At 45.5% G+C, this 19,927-nt stretch overlaps 1 protein-coding gene across 1 annotated transcript; it reads right to left on the bottom strand.

Moving 5' to 3' along the window:
* Window positions 1-3,175: 3,175 nt before the first annotated feature.
* LOC129554872 (glycine N-acyltransferase) lies at window positions 3,176-19,720 on the bottom strand. Its single transcript, XM_055424177.2, has 6 exons — window positions 19,242-19,720; window positions 15,715-15,810; window positions 9,310-9,417; window positions 7,771-7,897; window positions 5,527-5,698; window positions 3,176-5,100 (listed from the first exon to the last, which is right to left on the bottom strand). The coding sequence occupies exons 2-6, from the start codon at window positions 15,790-15,792 to the stop codon at window positions 4,698-4,700; spliced, it is 888 nt and encodes a 295-aa protein (XP_055280152.2). The 5' UTR covers window positions 15,793-15,810; window positions 19,242-19,720; the 3' UTR covers window positions 3,176-4,697.
* Between the last annotated feature and the right edge of the window lie 207 nt (window positions 19,721-19,927).

Here is a 19,927-nt window from a genome sequence, read left to right as displayed (position 1 = left end):
GGGGTTTGAATATAATAATGAAACCTCTGTGTGTGTGTGTGAACTTAGCCACTCTGAACCTCAGTGTCTTCATCAATAAGGCTTCAATACTAATATTCATATATGGTGGCTTGCAGTAAGAACCAGACATGGCACAACTGACTGGTTCAAAATGGGGAAAATAGTGTGATGAGGCTGCATATTGCCACCTTTTGTTTAACTTTTAAGCAGAGTTCAGTTCAGTTCAGTCGCTCAGTCGTGTCCGACTCTCCGTGACCCCATGAATCATAGCACGCCAGGCCTCCCTGTCTATCACCAACTCCCGGAGTTCACTCAAACTCATGTCCACAGAGTCGGTGATGCCATCCAGCCATCTCATTCTCTGTCGTCCCCTTCTCCTCCCGCCCCCAACCTTTCCCAGCATCAGAGTCTTTTCCAGTGAGTCAACTCGTTGCATGAGGTGGCCAAAGTATTGCAGTTTCAGCTTTAGCATCAGTCCCTCCAATGAACATCCAGGATTGATCTCCTCTAGAATGGACTGGTTGGATCTCCTTGCAGTATAAGTGACTCTCAAGAGTCTTCTCCAACACCACAGTTCAAAAGCATCGATTCTTCGGCAATCGGCTTTCTTCACAGTCCAACTCTCACATCCATACATGACCACGGGAAAAACCATTGCCTTGACTAGACGTACCTTGGTTGGCAAAGTAATGTCTCTGCTTTTTAATACACTATCAAGGTTGGTCATAACTTTCCTTCCAAGGAGCAAGCGTCTTTTAATTTCATGGCTGCAATCAGCATCTGCAGTGATTTTGGAGCCCAAAAAAATAAAGTCTGACACTGTTTCCACTGTTTCCCCATCTATTTCCCATGAAGTGATGGGACCAGATGCCATGATCTTTGTTTTCTGAATGTTGAGCTTCAAGCCAACCTTTTCACTCTCCTCTTTCAATTTCATCAAGAGGCTTTTGAGTTCCTCTTCACTTTCTGCCATAAGGGTAGTGTCATCTGCATATCTGAGGTTATTGATATTTCTCCCGGCAATCTTAATTCCAGCTTGTGCTTCTTCCAGCCCAGCGCTCCTCATGATGTACTCTGCATATAAGTTAAATAACCAAGGTGACAATATACAACCTTGACGTACACCTTTTCCTATTTGGAACCAGTCTGTTGTTCCATGTACAGTTTTAACTGTTGTTTCCTGACCTGCATACAGGTTTCTCAAGAGGCAGGTCAGGTGGTCTGGGATTCCCATCTCTTTCAGATGTTCCACAGTTTATTGTGATCGACATAGTCAAAGACTTTGGCATAGTCAATGAAGCAAAAATAGATGTTTTTCTGAAACTCTCTTGCTTTCTCCATGATCCAGCGGATGTTGGCAATTTGATCTCTTGTGCTTCTGCCTTTTCTAAAACCTGCTTGAACATCTGGGAGTTCACGGTTTACATACTGCTGAAGCCTGGCTTGGAGAATTTTGAGCATGACTTTACTAGCGTGTGAGATGAGTGCAATTGTGCGGTAGTTTGAGCATTCTTTGGCATTGCCTTTCTTTGGGATTGGAATGAAGACTGACCTCTTCCAGTCCTGTGGCCACTGCTGGGTTTTCCAAATCTGCTGGCATATTGAGTGCAGCACTTTCCAAGCATCATCTTAAGCAGAGTACATCACGTGAAATGCCAGGCTGGATGGAGCAGTTTGGAGTGAAGACTGAGGGGAGAAATATCAACGCCCTCAGAGAGGCAGAGGACAGCACTCTCACGGCAGAGAGTAAGAGGAGCTGAAGATCCTCTTGATGAGGGTGAAAAAGGAGAGTGAAAAAGCTGGCTCTAAACTCAACACAGAGAAACTAAGATCATGGCATCTGGTCCCATCACTTCATGGCAAATAGATGGGCAAAAGTGGAAGCAGTGACAGATTTTCTTTTCTGAGCTCCCAACTCACTGTGGACAGTGACTGCAGCCATGAAATTAAGACTCTTGCTCCTTGGAAGAAAGGCTATGACAAACCTAAACAGCATATTAAAAGGCAGAGACGTCACTTTCCTGACAAAGATCCACCTAGTCAAAGCTATGGTTTTTCCAGTAATCATGTACTGTTGTGAGAGTTGGACCATAAAGAAGGCTGAGTGCCAAAGAATTGATGCTTTCAAGTGGTGGTGATGGAGAAGACGCAAGGAGATCAGATCAAGTCTATCCTAAAGGAGATCAGTGCTGAATATTCATTGGAAGGACTGATGCTGAAGCTGAAGCTCCGATACTTTGGCCACCTGATGCGAAGAGCCAACTCTTTGGAAGAGAGCTTGATGCTGGGAAGGACTGAACGCAAAAGGAGAAGAGGGTGGCAGAGTTTAGGTGGAAGATGGTTAGGCAGCATCACTGACTCAATTGACATGAATTTAAGCAAATTCTGGGAGACAGTGAAGGACAGAGGGGCCTGGGGTGCCGTAGTCGATGAGGTTGCAAAGAGCTGGACACGACTTAGTGGCTGGACAGCAAAGCACAGTTGTTCCCGGCACTAGACTTGCCATCAAGATGGAAGCTGGCCTCCATCAGCTGTCCCTCGTTGGCCTGCCTCCTCTCCACTGTATCTGGGTTTTAATGGACTGAGTACTGGGGGCCGGAGAACTGTGGTTCTGTCCTGACTGGCCATCACCCAGCTGTGCTTGACAGTAGAAGCCATTTGCCTCCGAGGGCCTCCGGTTCATTTGAGCTGGATGATTTCTGTGATCTTTGAGTTCTCAAGTTCTCTAAGCAGAGGCTCTGACTCACCCCCTCAAACTCAGGACTCCAAGTTACTCAATCACTTGGAGATTTTGATAGAGATGGAATCCTCCCTTAAAGAGGCTGGGGAAACTCAAGCCCCAGAGGAAGAATGGACTGGGTAAAATCGAGAGACCGTTATGCGTGAGCATAGCTCAGGAATAAAGTTGGCCAAAAGAAGTAATTAAAAAAAAAAGCAAAACCTTATTTCTGCATTGCAGATCTGTCACTTTCTTGGGCAGCAGTCTTTGAGTTTTTGAGTACCATTTTCCCTGTGACCTACGTGAATCCTTTGAGTTGATGATGTTGGCAAACAGATGATCTAATTCCCACTCACCCTTCGCCCAGCCTCAGGGACAGGTAGGTATCTGTTTTGTTAATCTATTGAGGCCAACTCATCTTGACTGAAAAGAAATGCACAACTTAGAAGTCGAGAATTATGTTTTATTCATCAGATTTTCCTGAGGGTTTCAAGCCCAGGAGCCAGCATCTCGGAGAGCTCTGAGGGACTGTTCTGAACACGGAGGGGAAGAGCCAGGATTTATGGGAGTCTGTAACAAAAGCCAGGTGGTGAGCTCGTTGGAAAATTACTGTTAATTAGAGAAAATCAGACACCCAGCTAGTGAATTTGGTGCTTTCTTGAGGACTTGAAGTTTACTTAATTTACAGTGCTGTGGTAGTTTCAAGTGTACAGCAAAGTGATTGAGTTCTCTGTATATTCTTTTCAGATTCTCCTCCATTATGGGTTATTACAACATGCTGAGTATAGTTCCCTTGCTATAGGATAGCCCTTTGTTTACCTATTATATATCAGTTCAGTCACTCAGTCGTGTCCAACTCTTTGAGACCCCATGGACTGCAACACGCCAGCTTCCCCGTCCTTCAGCACCACCCAGAGCTTGCTCAAATTCATGCCCACTGAGTGATGCCATCGAACAGTCTCATTCCTCTGTCGTCCCCTTCTCCTCCTGCCCTCAATCTTCCCCAGCCTCAGGGTCTTTTCTAATGAGTCAGTTCTTAGCATCAGGTGGCCACAGTATTGGAGTTTCAGCTTCAGCTTCGGTCCTTCTAAATGAATGTTCTGATCTCCTTTAGGATGGATTGGTTGGATCTCCTTGCAGTCCAAGGGACTCTCAAGAGTCTTCCCCAACACCACAGTTCAGAAGCATCAGTTTTTTGGAGCTCAGCCTTCTCTATGGTCCAGCTCTCACATCCATACTTGACCACTGAGGAGCAGCTGTTGGAGCATCGTAACGGCTGGAGAAGTCTGACAGAATCTGGACCCACATCCATCTGATCACCAGGAAAGAGAAACGACACACTGAACACTCACCCGCACGGGACACAGCAGAAAGTGCACGAAGACAATCATGAAAGGTTCTTGCTGTAGAATTAAACCTGAACCTGATCAAGACTCAATCTGACTGCAAGTTTACAGAAAATGCAGGTGGCAGAGAACAGGTTAAACAACACGCAGGCTTTGGAAAAACAAATTAATCAAATTCAGAATATGGGAAAATCTACAGGACAAACAACCCAATTTTTTTCAACACATAAGTGGTGACAAAAAGAGAAAATAAAGAGTGGAGATCTTGTTTGAATTTTTACTCAAGCAAATCAACTATGAAGTAATGCTTATGGGTAAATCAAACGTTAATGTTCTAAAACAGGAATTACTTTATCAGTGATAAATTATCGCCTTCACAGGGATCACAGCCACACACCTTCACAGTGATCTCAGCCACACGCCTTCACGGTGATCACAGCCACACGCCTTCATGGTGATCAGAGCCACACGCCTTCAGGGTGAACACAGTCACACGCCTTCACAGGGATCGCAGTCACACGCCTTCACAGTGATCACAGCCACAATTTATTCTTCCCTCCACCGTGCTCTGCCCACCCCTGACCCCGTCACGTCCTCAGGTCCCCCCAGCCCTGGCTCCCGCTCAGGGCCGGTCACAGAGGCTCACAATTCCACTGGTTCCAGTCACAGGGCATGGGCATGTGGTTGAGGCTCTGACTCATCTTCTGCATGATCTGGTTCTTGGGGTCCACGTGAGAATACACGGGGAAGCCCTGCTGGAGCAGACACTGGGCCTGCTGGTAGATAGCGTGGGTGACGAGCCCCTGGGCCCGGTACTCTGGCAGCGTGCCTGCCATCCGCATCTCTCCCGTGTGGTCCATCAGGGACCAGGACACAGGGGTCCCCTCGGGCCCCAGCAGGCAGAAGTTGGGGAAGCTCCGGATACAGCGCTCAATGAACCTCCGGCTCCTCTCATTGCCGCCGAAAAGCCAGAATCTGTTCACCAAAGCCGCGTGGCTAGGATCCGCAGATGAGAGCTTAAACATCTCTGGGTCGCTGTGGGTGTTCCAAGAGAAAAGCACAGTCTGTGAGTTTAGAGGTTTGCCTCTGTCCCCACCTCTCTTATCCCGAGAGACAGAGGAGGCGGAGGAGAGAGGGCACACAGAATCCTGGACTGTGGCTGAGCGTGTGAGGACGGAGGACGGAAAGAGGCCGACGCTGCGGGACTGCGTGAGCCAGAAGGGCAAGACAGGTCAGGGAGGGCGGCACAGGCCTGACACGCTCCAGAGGAGAGGACCTGGTGGCGTCTTTTAAGCAGGCGGGAAACACGCTTGAATTACAGTTTTTAGAAAAGCTTATTCTGGCTGCTTTGAAGAAGATGTTTTGTGGGGAAGGAGCCAGGGTAAAAGCAGGCAGAGAAGGCTGGAGGCTACTTGCGTAATGAGAGGTGTAAGTGGTGCAGAGTAGATTTATCAAACTCACATGGCCTTGGGTTTGCCGTCGCCTACTGGTATGTTCTTTACATCCAGCAGGGATGGAGTCAGTTCCTTTACTGTCTCAGATGCCATATAGAGAATGTTTTTTGATCGCTTGACTTTGAAGGATTTCGTGGCTGCGAGATTTTGTATTACTTCATTCAGGCTGGACTGTGTGCCTAGATGGGGTTATAAGGAGGCATGCCATGTTTTAAGTCCATTCTAGGGAAAAGTTCTCCAGTGGAGTGGGAGTGTCTGAGGATTTATAGACAGAGAACTTTGGGGGTGGGCTTGGGGCTGCTTCCCTGGTGGCTCAGCCAGTAAAGAATCTGCCTGCAATGCTGGACACCCGGATTTGATGCCAGGGTTGGGAAGAGCCCCTGGAGAGAGGAATGGTAACCCACTTCAGTGTTCTTGCCGAGAGGATTCCACTGACAGAGGACCTGAAAATCTACAGTCCAAAGGGTCACAGAGAGTTGCACAGGTCTGAGCCACTCACAGTCTGGTTTGCTGCTGCATGACTGGGGTTCTGTCTGTGCAATTTCCCTTGTTTGACAAAACCGAAAACACTGGGATTCATTCCGTCGTGGTCATAGCAGGACCCAAGTTTCCTGGGCTACATGTGGCTCTGATGACCAGAGAAGGTGAACAGCCATCATTACAGTTGCCACTGTCCGTGGAGAACTTGCTGTCTCCAGTGTGGTAGATGATCGCAGAGACGACTGCAGGAGTGGTCCCCGGTTGCCCACACGTCCTTATGTCCATTCCCTGGAATAGTCTCCCTCCTGCACTGCATCTGACCTTGACCATGTGACTGGATTTCACCAACTGGGAAAGAGTCTGTTGATGCAGAGAGGGGCTTAAAAATGCCTGCACACTGCGGCTCACCACGTCTTTGCATTTCTGTTTCCTTGAGATCAGCACCGCATGGATAGGCCTAGACTAGCTTGCTGAGGACGTGTGTGCCTATCGTGGTGTGACCACAAGTAGCCAGCCCTGACAGTCAGACCATCATTGAGACATACGTGAGGCCACGCTGGAGAAACCAGCCCATGGCCCAGCCATCAGCTGAATGCAGTCGCATCTGTAAACCCAGAGGAGACCAACAGAACAACCGCCCTGCCAAGCCCAGCCCACCTGTCCATTCACAGAATCATGAGCTTCGCTGTGCAGTGAAGTGAACTGAAACATCCAGGCATTGTACTCAGCAATTCCTGGTCAAGATTTCATTGCATCTTTTCAGCACTGCTGTGTTTTGGGTCCTTCATTGCAAGGACTGATGCTGAAGCTGAAACTCCAATATTTTGGCCACTTGATGTGAAGAACTGACTTGTTTGAAAAGGCCCTGATGCTGGGAAAGATTGAAGGAGGGAGCAGAAGTGGACAGCAGAGGATGAGATGGTTGGATGGCATCATTGGCTCAATGGACAGGAGTTTGAGCAAGCTCCAGGAGCTGGTGATGGACAGGGAGACCTAGCATGCTGCAATCTATGGGGCCGCAAAGAGACAGACACGACTGAGCAACTGAACCAAACTGAACTGAACTGATTATTCTCAATTCTATATATATAAATCATAATCTCAGATAATGTCTCTGGCTAGGATCACATAGCAAAGCCACAGGCAAATGCCCTCCTAGATGGTCTGACTCTGGAGGGGATGCTCTTAACCACGACAGCTGTTCTCTGTGCCCTGAGAGGTGACCTAAGAATGGAAGTCTCTGGGCCAAGCTCTGCTCTGATACCCAACCATCCTAAGGCACCCTGGTTATGTCTGCAAGTGAAGTGAAAGTCGCTCAGTCGTGTCCGACTCTTTGCGACCCCATGGACCATACAGTCCATGGGATTCTCCAGGCCAGAATACTGGAGTGGGTAGCCGTTCCCTTCTCCAGGGGATCTTCCCAACCCAGGGACTGAATCCAGGTCTCCCGCATTGCAGGGGAATGCTTTCCTGGCTGAGCCACAGGAAAGTCCCTGGGGAAAGCTCTGCTCTGATACCCAACCATCCTAAGGCACCCTGGTTATGTCTGCAAAGTGTGGCACAAATCCTAGGCTATCCGGGGACTACGTACAGTCCTCTATAGAAGCCCATACAAGCTTGGGGGGTGTTTTTTCCCCTTTACATGTACAGTTGTACTTCAACAACAACACCAAAGTTGATGGCAGGCTGAGGGTCTGGAGTTTGGAGAAGGGACATCGATGACAAGAGGAAATTGCTAGGATGGAGATGTGAGTCCGTTCCTGTCACTTACTTTGGATCTGCAAATGCTGTTTCCAATTGATGACTTCTGGTAAGTCAAGGAATTCCTGACAATTTTTAAGATCTTCAGAGTAGACATGGTAAGTATTGGTGTAGTGATCAAGGTCATCTTTCATGTCCTGTTGTCATAAAGAAACAGGGGACAAAACAAATTTCTTATTGTTCATAATTTTAGTAATTTTTTCCCTAAAATCTACTAAACTGTGGCATTTTTAAGTACTAAAATATTGCTGTCTCTATTTGTGCATTACAAATTTTTCTGACTCATTTAAGCTATGAGGTATAAGCTATTCAGGTATTCAAATTATGATGAAAAACTGAAGAATGTTATATACATTGTGTCAAAATTTCCCCTCAAACAAAGGCACAACTATCTAGAAACCACTTGTCTATATTTTCATTTCCTCAACAGGGATACAAGCAATTGAGAAGGAAAAATTTCTGTTGCAAGAATACATTTTTCTCATTTCAAATACGCGTTGAATATACCAACTAGAGGATGACAATATTAAATTTAGATATTGATAATTCTGGGTTGAAATGTCTATCTATAGTTAATTAGGACAAAGAAGATGAAAACCTATTAGAAATGCTTACTTACAATATTACACTAGTTGAACAAACTGCAATTAGAGAAAAAAAAATGAAATCACTTATGTAGAAAAATCCTGTCAAATTATTTAAAAAGGGGTGAGATTATTTGGAAGAAAAAGTCACAGAAAAACAGACCGCTAGTGCAGAATTATAGAACTTTAAAAAGTTTGGAATATGTTTCATAAAAATAAATTCACAACTCAGCAATGACACCATTAACAAATTTTGTTTCTTAATATCTCATTGAAGATAAAAGATCTAATAATTTTATTTCAGTTAAGTTTTTATCAATATAAATTTATTCATTCAATATATTTATTTTGTTTCCAGTTTTTAAATAACATTATTTTCAGGAAAAGTTTATTTATATATTTATAAGCTATAATTTTACTGGATAGTTTAATGAACTTAGAGTGTTTTGTCTTTGAAATGTATTAACTATTTAGTTTTACTACTTCTTAATATTTTTCCAAAATGCATACAGAAATTCTAATATCAGTCTGCTTTTATAATCACCTTAGCTAACTGTCTTGTTTCATACCTTCCTATTTTTGTCCTTGCTACTTTCTCTGGTTAGAATGTCCTCCATGCTCTTTCGGCCTAACAAAGATGTATTTATCAACAAACTCCAGTTCCGATGAAGCATCCATTCAGAGGTGTCTTTCACCTGATTCTGTAACTTCCGTCTTCACCCTCCATAGCTCATCGGTTTTCAGCAGTGATTTCTTTGTGTGCTGTCCATTTTCTGTTCTTGTACACTTTATGCTGAATTATGATTTATTTATCTATCTACGTTTCCCTCCAGGCTCTGCGGTTCTTAAGAACAGGGACCTGTTCACTGTCACTGCATTTCATCCCCCTATCTCCAGGGTCTGCCACACCTCCAGGCAGAAGCCAAGCACACAGCAAACATAAACACAGCACATTCATTCCTTACCTGCTCCTGAGGACGGATAACCACTGTATTAAAATTGGGCCATTTGTCTACCAGGGCCTTCAGATTGAATGGGTTTCCACGGTTCATGTACATGACGGTCCCGTAAACCTGCCGTGTGCAGAGAGTGTGAGAGGGTCAGCTCATCAGGAAAGGACAGCAAAGTGCCTTCTCTGATCAGGACAAGGCTTATTTCCATGAAGTCATGGAATCTTATAGTGGAAAAAAGACAGATAGGGCATTATGTAAAAAATCTCCACGTGGAAGCTTTTATTTTTAACCTGAAATGAGAAATTTTTCTCCCCATCTAATATAAATCAAATTGCCAACATCTACTGGATCATAGAAAAAGCAAGAGAATTCCAGAAAAACATCTAATTCTGCTTCATTGATTACACTAAAGCCTTTGACTATGTGGATCACAACAAACTGGAAGATTCTTCAAGTGATGGGAATACCAGACCACCTTACCTGCCTCCTGAGAAATCTGTATGCAGGTCAAGAAGCAACAGTTAGAACTGGACACGGAACAACAGACTTGTTCCAAATTGGGAAAGGAGTACATCAAGGCTGTATATTGTTGCCCTGCTTATGTAACTCATATGCACAGTACATCATGTGAAATGCCAGGCTGGATGAAGCACAAGCTGGAATCAGTGTTTCCAAGAGAAGTATCAATAACCTCAGATATGCAGATGACACCATCCTTATGGCAGAAAGTGTAAAGAACCTAAAGAGCCTCTTGATGAAAGTGAAAGAGGAGAGTGAAAATGCTGGTTTAAAACTCAGCATTCAAAAAACTAAGATTATGGCATCTGGTCCCATCACTTCATAGCAAATAGATGGGGAAACAATGAAAGCAGTGGCAGATTTTCTTTTCTTGGGCTCTGAAATCACCGTGGATGGTGGCTGCAGCCATAAACTTAAAAGATTGTTCCTTGGAAGAAAAGCTATGACATACCGAGACAAAATATTAAAAAGTAAAAACATCACTTTGCTGACAAAGGTCTGTCTAGTCAAAGCTATGGTTTCTCCAATAGTCATGTGTGGTTGTGAGAGTTGGACCACAAAGAAGGTTGAGCACCAAAGAATTGATCCTTTCAAAGTGTGGTGCTGGAGGAGACTCTTGAGAGTCACTTGACCAGCATGGAGATCAAACCAGCCAGTCCTAAAGGAAATCAACCCCAAATATTCATTGAAAGGACTGATGCTAAAGCTGGAGCTCCAATCCTTTGGCCACCTGATGTGAAGAGCTACTCGCTAGAAAAGACCCTGATGCTGGGAAGGACTGAGGGCAAGAGGAGAAGGGGTCGATAGAGGATGAGATGGTTGGACGGCATCGCTGACTCAGTGGAGGTGAGTTTGAGCAATCTCTGGGAGACAATGAAGTCTAGGGAAGCCTGGTGTGCTGCAGTCCATGGGGGCCCAAAGAGTTGGACACGACTGAGCAACTGAACAACAACAGATATAAATCATACATGCAAATGGCAAAATATCGGACAAATAAAGTTAGCGATCTTGACATCACTCTTTTTTTGGTAGGATTTATTGTTATCTTTTCGCAGACTGTCTTCTAGTCACACCCATGTGCTATGCTTAGTCACTCAGTCGTGTTTGATTCTGCCACCTCATGGACCCTTGCCACCTCATGTTTGACTCTTTGCCACCCGCCAGGCTCCTCTGTCCGTGGGATTCTCCAGGCAAGAACACTGGAGTGGGTTTCCATGCCCTCCTCCAGGGGATCTTGCCAACCCAGGGATCGAATCCAGGTCTCCCACATTGCAGGTGGGTTCTTTACCATCTGAGCCACCAGAGAACTTCATGGACATACACAATTTTACAAACGCAAAATGATCAGATACATGATCTTTTCCCTCACTGAATTAATTGTGGAAGTACTTCTCTGTTCATAAATATAACAACATTTTAAATTATGTTCTAATTGCTGCAGAGGATTCCATTATATGGAATCAGACCACAGTTCATTTGTACATTTGCCTGTTAAAGGTCATTTCAGCTGTTTCCAAATTTTCATTTTAACAGATAGTTCTTCAAAAAGCATGCCTGCACAGACATCTTTGCATGCTGCTGCTGCTGCTATGTTGCTTCGGTCGTATCCGACTCTGTGCGACCCCATAGACGGCAGCCCACCAGTCTCCCCCGTCCCTGGGATTCTCCAGGCAAGAACACTGGAGTGGGTTGCCATTTCCTTCCCCATTGCATGAAAGTGAAAAGTGAAAGTGAACTCGTTCAGTTGTATCCGACTCTTCGCAACCCATGGACTGCAGCCTACCAGGCTCCTCCATCCGTGGGATTTTCCAGGCAAGAGGACTGGAGTGGGGTGCCATTGCCTTCTCCACATCTTTGCATGGGCACCTGCTATTTCCTTACATTATCCAGAAGGTAATTGCTAGTTGAAAGGTTATGGACATGTTTAAAACTCCTTCACATGTCTGCATAACCCCTTGGAAAGGCAATTTCCTCCCACCAATAAGCAAAGGCTACAGCAAAATGCTCAAGAGAATGGACTGTGGAATCTGTCGGCCTGAGTCCAGGCTTGGAACCCCAGCCCCACCGTGTGGCACAGGCTGTTGAGAGAGAGGGAACAGCAAGGCGAGAATGTGCGAGGGCACCCGAGGATCTTAAATCCTCTAGTTGTTTGGGGGTTGGGGAGGCAGCAGTGAACAAATTCTGCCATGGGCCTCATGACTCCTGTGGACATGAAACCTCTGCCAGTACCAGCATGGGAACTGCCAGAGACCAAAGTGAACAAAACAAAAAACAAAAACAAGTTATCCAGTTGAATGACTTCTACCATGGTTACTGATGACCAAAGACTTTTCAACGTCTTTCCCTCCTTCTACTCTCCATCTCACGCGAACTACTGATGTTAGATCATGGAGAAAGAGGAGAAAAATCTATGTTCACTGGTCCGACCTGAATTTATTGTTTTCAGCCACGAATGGAGGCTTGAAAGAGAAACTCGGTGGAGTCTGGCAAAATACAGGCGTTCTTACGCATCGGCATTTGGGGGCTGCGCAACTACTTCACGTGCCTGTGTTTCGTCGCGCAGTCGCGTCTGACTCTGCAGCCCCGTGGACTCAGCCTCCCAGGCTCCTCTGCCCGTGGGATTCTCCAGGCAAGAATACTGGAGCGGGTTGCCATTTCCTACTCCAGGGGACCCTCCCGACCCTGCGTCTCCTGCGTCTCCTGCATTGGCAGGAGGATTTCTCACCACCAGCACCACCTGCGGAGCCTGTAAAAGCATTTTATATAATATACGATTCATTACGAGGTCTGAAAAGATGTGTGACTGTTGCTCTTTCTTACTCCTCTGGCTGAATTAAATAAAACCTGTTTTCTATTGAACTCGGAACATCGTGAGTCAGGCAACTACTCTAAATTGACTCAACTGGAGCTGACACACACAATAAAATGTACTGAATATTCAACACTTGGAAGGAAAGATGGACATTTTCTGAACTGAGACTCAAATATTGATTTCTAGGTTATAGTTCCATTAAAAGTACCTGGCAAACAGCCACTGTAGATTTGAACTAGGGCAAAATGTCCATCTCTAATATACAAGCAATGCTATTTTTTCATGAAAGGTGGGGACCCAAGAGGACCACCTTTTCTTAACACAGAGATGTTCCAAATAAGGGCCCTTAGGACCCTTAGGAAACCAACAGTTTTCTCGAAATGTTTGGAGTCCACTTAACTTGAGGAGAAAGTTTTAGGCTGAAGAATATTCAAAAATAGCTACTCACCATAAAAAATATCTTAAGCAAGTGTTCTTAAAACGTATAACTGATGCTATCTCCAAGAAAAATGGACTCTTTCTCTGAGAGGTTGCCTGGATCTTAGGGATTTATCAAGTGAAAGAAGTTCACTAAAACTAGGTAACAGAGATTTGTATTTAGTGGGACCCACTGAAGGGGGTGGTTTTTTAGTTTTAAATTAGTTGATCTGGAGCCATTTTCAGGCAGCAATTTAAAGACAGGGTGAGTTGTTTCATTAGCCTATTTCTCTCTTTTATAAAATATTTATTTAGTTGGTAGCCCCAGGTCTGAGCTGCGGCATGCACACCTCTGGTTGCTGCCTGTGCCCCTTTAGCTGTGACACGTGGGGGCCAGTCCCCTGGCCAGGGATTGGAACTGGGCCCCCTGCCTTGGAGTGTGGTGTCCGAACCACCGGACCATCAGGGAGTGCCCCCATTAGTCTATTTCTAACAAATGAAGCCATATGATCTAGAAATAAAATACTTCTAATATTTTCCACCTTTATATACTGAAAGAAGGAGCAGAAAAATCTATTAGAGAGTGAGGGGGGTGAAAAATGCATTTCAGTTCAGTTCAGTTCAGTCACTCAGTCGTGTCCGACTCTCCGCGACCCCATGAATCACAGCACTCCAGGCCTCCCTGTCCATCACCAACTCCTGGAGTTCACCCAAACCCATGTCCACAGAGTCCTAATCTCAAATGTGTGTATCTTGTAGGAGTGTCTGACGAAACAGTAGAAATCTAGTTTCTAATCTGACCAAAGAAACAATAAATCTTTCAGGGAAAAACGATTGTTACACAGACACACATACACGTTGCTGCTGCTGTGCAGTCACTCAGTCGTGTCTGACTCTTTGCAACCCCGTGGGCTGCAGCACGGCAGACCTCCCTGTGCTTCATGATGGCTCAGAGTTTGCTCAAACTCCACACAGACACGTGGTTGTGTTTAAATTCCACTGGAACGGACACCATCCCTTTCATTGCTAAGAAAAACAGAGGTGAGGAGCTCAGCCAATCAGTAGAGCTGCTATGGAACAGTTCTGGATGGGGGCATTTATGAGTATGCCCTATTTAATCCTAACATTTCTGATCAATTGTACTAGGTGAACAGAGATCCTCAGTGTCAGCCTATCAAAATAGTCTGATGTGCAGTATGTTCAGAGAAACTGGGAAATTTAAGTCAAATAGAAATTGATTCATTGGTAATTTCAAAGGAGGCTCGTGATCTGGCAACTGCTCCTTTAGGGAGAAAAAGCTAAAAATTAACATGCAGTCTTAGCTAATTTTGTAGGAGAGCTCTGGGCAAATTCCCAGTGCTATTATGGAATGTTTCTTGAAAAGGAGCAAGGGAACACTTCTTGACTCAGCTTGGAGAAAAAAGCAATGCTAGGTCTCAGGCGTTCCTATGTTCATACCATAGCACTGCAGCTCACTGTCTGTCAAGGTTGTATATTTTCACCTTGCTTATTTAACTTATATGCAGAGTACATCATGAGGAACGCTGGGCTGGAAGAAGCACAAGCTGGAATCAAGATTGCTGGGAGAAATATCAATAACCTCAGATATGCAGATGACACTACCCTTATGGCAGAAAGTGAAGAGGAACTCAAAAGCCTCTTGATGAAAGTGAAAGAGGAGAGTGAAAAGGTTGGCTTGAAGCTCAACATTCAGAAAACAAAGATCATGGCCTCTGGTCCCATCACTTCATGGGAAATAGATGGAAAAACAGTGGAAACAGTGTCAGACTTTGTTTTTTTGGGCTCCAAAATCACTGCAGATGCTGATTGCAGCCATGAAATTAAAAGACGCTTGCTCCTTGGACGGAAAGTTATGATCAACCTTGATAGTATATTAAAAAGCAGAGACATTACTTTGCCAACCAAGGTCCGTCTAGTCAAGGCAATGGTTTTTCCCGTGGTCATGTATGGATGTGAGAGTTGGACTGTGAAGAAGGCTGATCGCCGAAGAATCGATGCTTTTGAACTGTGGTGTTGGAGAAGACTCTTGAGAGTCCCTTATACTGCAAGGAGATCCAACCAGTCCATTCTAAAGGAGATCAATCCTGGATGTTCATTGGAGGGACTGATGCTAAAGCTGAAGCTGCAATACTTTGGCCACCTCATGCGAGGAGTTGACTCACTGGAAAAGACTCTGATGCTGGGAAAGGTTGGGGGCGGGAGGAGAAGGGGACGACGGAGAATGAGATGCCTGGATGGCATCACCGACTCTGTGGACATGAGTTTGAGTGTACTCCGGGAGTTGGTGATGGACAGGGAGGACTGGCGTGCTGTGATTCATGGGGTCGCGGAGAGTCGGACACGACTGAGCGACTGAACTGAACTGAACTGAGGTCTCAGGCGTTCCTATGTTCATACCATAGCACTGCAGCTCACTGTCTGTGGGGGACCGGGCAAACCACTTCACCAAGCCTCCGTCTTCACAGCAGTGATGTGGGCACAACAGCGAACATCGTGCAGAGAGGTTATGCGCAGTAAACCCGAGGGAACATGCTCTAAGGCCTGGCACAGAATAGGCGCTCAGCAAACACTAGTCTCTCTTCATTCGCAGGAACTTCCTAGGCCTCACAACCCAAGTGGAAAGCTCCCCAAGAATTTGCTGTTCTCACCTTTAAGGACGTAGGAAGGCTCTTCCTCAAGGATTTCTCCAGCATCTGCAGCATCTGGGAGCCTTGCAATGGGAACATCGTGCAAGACACCTGAGCCTAGAGAGACAACCGGGAAACAGCCATGAGTGACAGGAGCTGGAGGAGATTCAGGAGCAAGAGTGGCCAGTTCTGTGCTGGTTGCCAGAGCCCTCTTCCGAGTCTCTCTTCTGTTCCTCACGTGTGCACAACGATAGTCTAATCATCTCTGGTTAAAAACCGATTTATACACATTGGTATAGAAAAACCACGCAAATACACAGTCCCATTTCCAATACCTAACAAAGAAATGTCTATTTTGATCCAAGTGTCAAAGAACCGGCTCGTTCATTCACATTGTGTTTGTTCTAATATCTTTGTTGGCGTGTCGCTGCCTGACAATACTGTGATTGTTTCTCCTGGACGATGACCCCGGCTTGTTTCTTACTCAGACAGAACAGTCACTCCCTTCTCTCTGCTCTCCTAAGTGCTTTGCATACCTGCATTACAAAACTTGTCACTCTGGGCTAGAGTTTACTTTTCCGGACTGTATTCTCCTCTGGCACGAGAACCTCATCTTATTTATCATCCTGTTATGTTTCTTGCACTCAGTTCAGTTCAGTCCCTCAGTCGTGTCCGAGTCTTTGACACCCCGCGGACTGCAGCATGCCAGACCTCCCTGTCCATCACCGACTCCCAGAGTTTACTCAAACTCATGTCCATTGAGTCGGTGATGCCATTCAACCGTCTCATCCTCCGTCATCTGGCACACAACATGCCCTCAGTAAGTGGGTGATGAGGATGATTTGATGCAAGAAATGCTGTATTTACCTGTTTACTAACTCCACCTTCCAGAGCCATAGAGATTAATTAATCCAATCAACATATATGTATTGAGTACATAATATATGTACTGGACACGGGAAAGGTTTCCAGTTGCTTTGTACTAAGGTATGTCTTGAAGAAAAGTCCAGACCCTTGTCGTGTATTGGAGGATTTTTTTTTAATTTATTTATTTATTTTGGTTTTACTGGGTCTTCGTTGCTGTTCAGGCTTTCTTCTAGTTGCAGCGAGCCGGGGCTGTTCTCAAGTTGCAGTGCGCAAGTTTCTCCCTGCGGTGCGCGGGCCTCTCCCTGCAGTGTGTGAGTTTCTCCCTGCGGTGCGCGGGCCTCTCCCTGCAGTGGCTTCTCTTGTCGCAGAGCATGGTTTCTAGGGTGCGTGGGTTCAGTAGTCATGGCCCCAGTCTCCGGAGCACAGCCTCAGTAGCGGTGGTGCACAGGCTTAGTTGCTCCCTGGCATGTGGGATCTTCCAGGAACAGGGGTAACACCCGTGTCGCCTGCATTGGCACGCAGAATCTTTACCACTGAGCCACCAGAGAAGCCCTAGTTGAAGATCTTAGGACCGTAAAAAGGATAGCATTCCTGAAGGCTATCTTAACATTTATCTGGAGGCATCTCACAAGGAGGTTACCCGAGTATAAGATGACCCCTGTGAGGTGAGGTCAGAACAGCCATCATTAAAAAGTCTATGAATAATAAATGTTGGAGAGGGTATGGAGAAAAGCGAACACTCCTCCACTGTCGGTGGGAATGTAAATGGCTGCAGCCACTATGAAAAGCAGTATCAAAATAGGGTTGCCCTCTGATCCAGCAATCCCACTCGTGGGCATATATTCAGACAAAATTGTAATTCAGGAAGATACATGTCCCTGCTGTTCATAGCAGCACTGTTTACACTAGCAAAGACGTGAAAACGGCCTGAACGTCCTTCGAGAGATGAATGGATAAGGAAGATACGATATGATATATGCACACACACGCATATATTTATATATATATATATTACAGTGGAATATTTTTCAGTCATAAAACAATGAAATAATACCATTTGCAACAACACAGACGGATCTAGAAATTATCATACTAAGTAAAGGAAGTCAGAAAAGTTAGAAAGTTAAGTCGCTCAGTCGTGTCCAACTCTTTGCGACCCCATGGGCTGTAGCCCACCAGGCTCCTCGGTCCATGGGATTCTCCAGGCAAGAATACTGGAGTGTGTTGCCATTTCCGAAAGAGAAAGAAAAATACCCTGTGATATCACCCGGAAATGAAATCTAAAATGTGACACGAGGGAACTTATGTATGAATCAGAAACTGACTCACAGACGTAGAGAACTGACTTGTGGTTGTCAAGGGGGTGGTGGTCAGGAAGGGAAGGATTGGGAGTGTGGGATTAGCAGATGTGAACTATTACATATAGGATGTCAGGATAAAAAACAAAGTCCTACCATATAGCACAGGGCACTATACTCAACATCCTGTGTTAAACTACAGTGGAAAGGAATGTGAAAAGGAATATATAAAAATATATATGTATTCAATATGTATAACTGAATAATTTTGCTGTACAGCAGAAATTAACACAACATTGTAAATCAACTATACTTCAGTAAAGTTTTTAAACAATCTGTGGAGTGTAATATCACCATATTTCCTGAAAAGCATAGGGTTTAGAACCATCCTTCAAGGACTCACACAGGAAGCCACAACCAAGCTTGGTGGCTAGACTGAAAACAACTGAGCCTGAGATCCATAAATCAAGTAGACGGAAGGCAATGGGGACAGGAGTCTGGACACACTACAGGGCTTTGGACACACTCACTGTGAGCTGGCAGAACTGGGTGACAGGCAGCATCCTGGGGAGTGAAATCCGAACCTTTGACTTAGATATTCCCAGAAGAAGAAATTAACCCAAAGAAAACAATTCAAAAGGAAGAAAAAATGCTCTCAGCAGCAACTGATAAAGCTACGTAAACATAAGCAAGGATTGAACAAAAGCGCAGTGTGCAGCCAGAGGAAGGAAATATAAACTGTGATACACCTCCATGGCAGCCACCGCAGTCCTCACACACAGGGACAGGCGAGAAGCAGTCAAAATAAAGTGAGAAAATGTGGGCCGCGAAACAGTTCATATACCACATACGTGGGCATAAATCAAAAGAGAACACGAAAAGATGGATTGTGGTAGTAGCAAAATAGGTGAATTCCTAAAGCAAGTTTATTACAGCAGATCTGTTCTGTATTCTTGTCCTTACTCGTCTGCTCGCTTCCCCTCTGACATGAAGGACAACAACTTTCTTATCATTCGAGGAGACAAAACGCTGCCCATCTTCAAATGCGACCAGAGGATCGAACAGGGTGGTGTGCAGAGCGTCTTCACACATTAAGTGCTCCGCTTACACACACGCTTCTGGGAAGTGCTCAGATCTTTCCTCACTCCCTTGTCATTTCAGATCTGGAAAATGCAAGATTTTTCTCATGGTGCTTAACAAGGTGCGTTTTCCAGAATAGGTGCCGGATACACTGTTCTTAGGTTGAAGCTATTCCTCTTCCTTATAGCTGTCCTCATATTCGGAGCATAATACAACATGAGCGCTTTGATTTGTCTTACTAATGTAAGTGGAGAAGATGTCACAGACCAGTGAGTATCCTTTTCTTCTGGAACGGGTACTTACCTGGAAAGCTGTCTTCACACCAAGCTTTGCAGAAACAGCTGAAGAGGAGCACTCTCTGGATGATGAAAGTTCCCTTTGATGCAGTCAGTTGGCTGGTGTCTTGCTGAGTGCCTTTAGGGATGTTTTCTGCAGAAATTGCTAAGCGGAGGCTTGCGATGCAGACCTTGCACTGAGGCAAACAGTCAGGAGCCAGTGTTCATGAAATGCAGGCCTTGCTGTCTGGGTCTCGATTTGTGGGAACTGCTCCTGAAAGGTTGGCAGGCTGCCCGCGTACCACGTGAGCGTCTCTTTCTGAAACCCCAGGCTGCTCTTTGCCCACAGGCCCTGCCGTTCCTCTGAAATCCACGCTGCGTGAAGCCAATAGGCCGGGCCTGGGGCACACTAGGTAGACGGTACCTCCCTCCTCCCCTTCCCGCTCTGTGTTGCTGCTGTTGTTTATTTGCGAACTCACGTCCGACTCTTTTGCAACCCCATGGACTATAGCCCGGGCTCTTCTGTCCAGGCAGGAAACTGGAGTGGGTTGCCATTTGCTTAGTCAGGGGATCCTCCCCACTCAGGGGTCGAACTTGCATCTGCTGCATTGACAGGTGGATTCATTACCGCTGAACCACCAGGGAAGCCCTCTGCATTGTGAGGAAGATATTAGGAAAGAGAGTTCCAGTCTGATTTACATAGTTTGATCTCTC

The sequence above is a fragment of the Moschus berezovskii genome, chromosome 14, assembly GCF_049115385.1.
Source record: "Moschus berezovskii isolate FMDL1 chromosome 14, NW_MosBer_1.0, whole genome shotgun sequence".
Taxonomy (NCBI): Eukaryota; Metazoa; Chordata; class Mammalia; order Artiodactyla; family Moschidae; genus Moschus; species Moschus berezovskii.
This window is presented reverse-complemented; position numbering and strand designations above follow the sequence as displayed.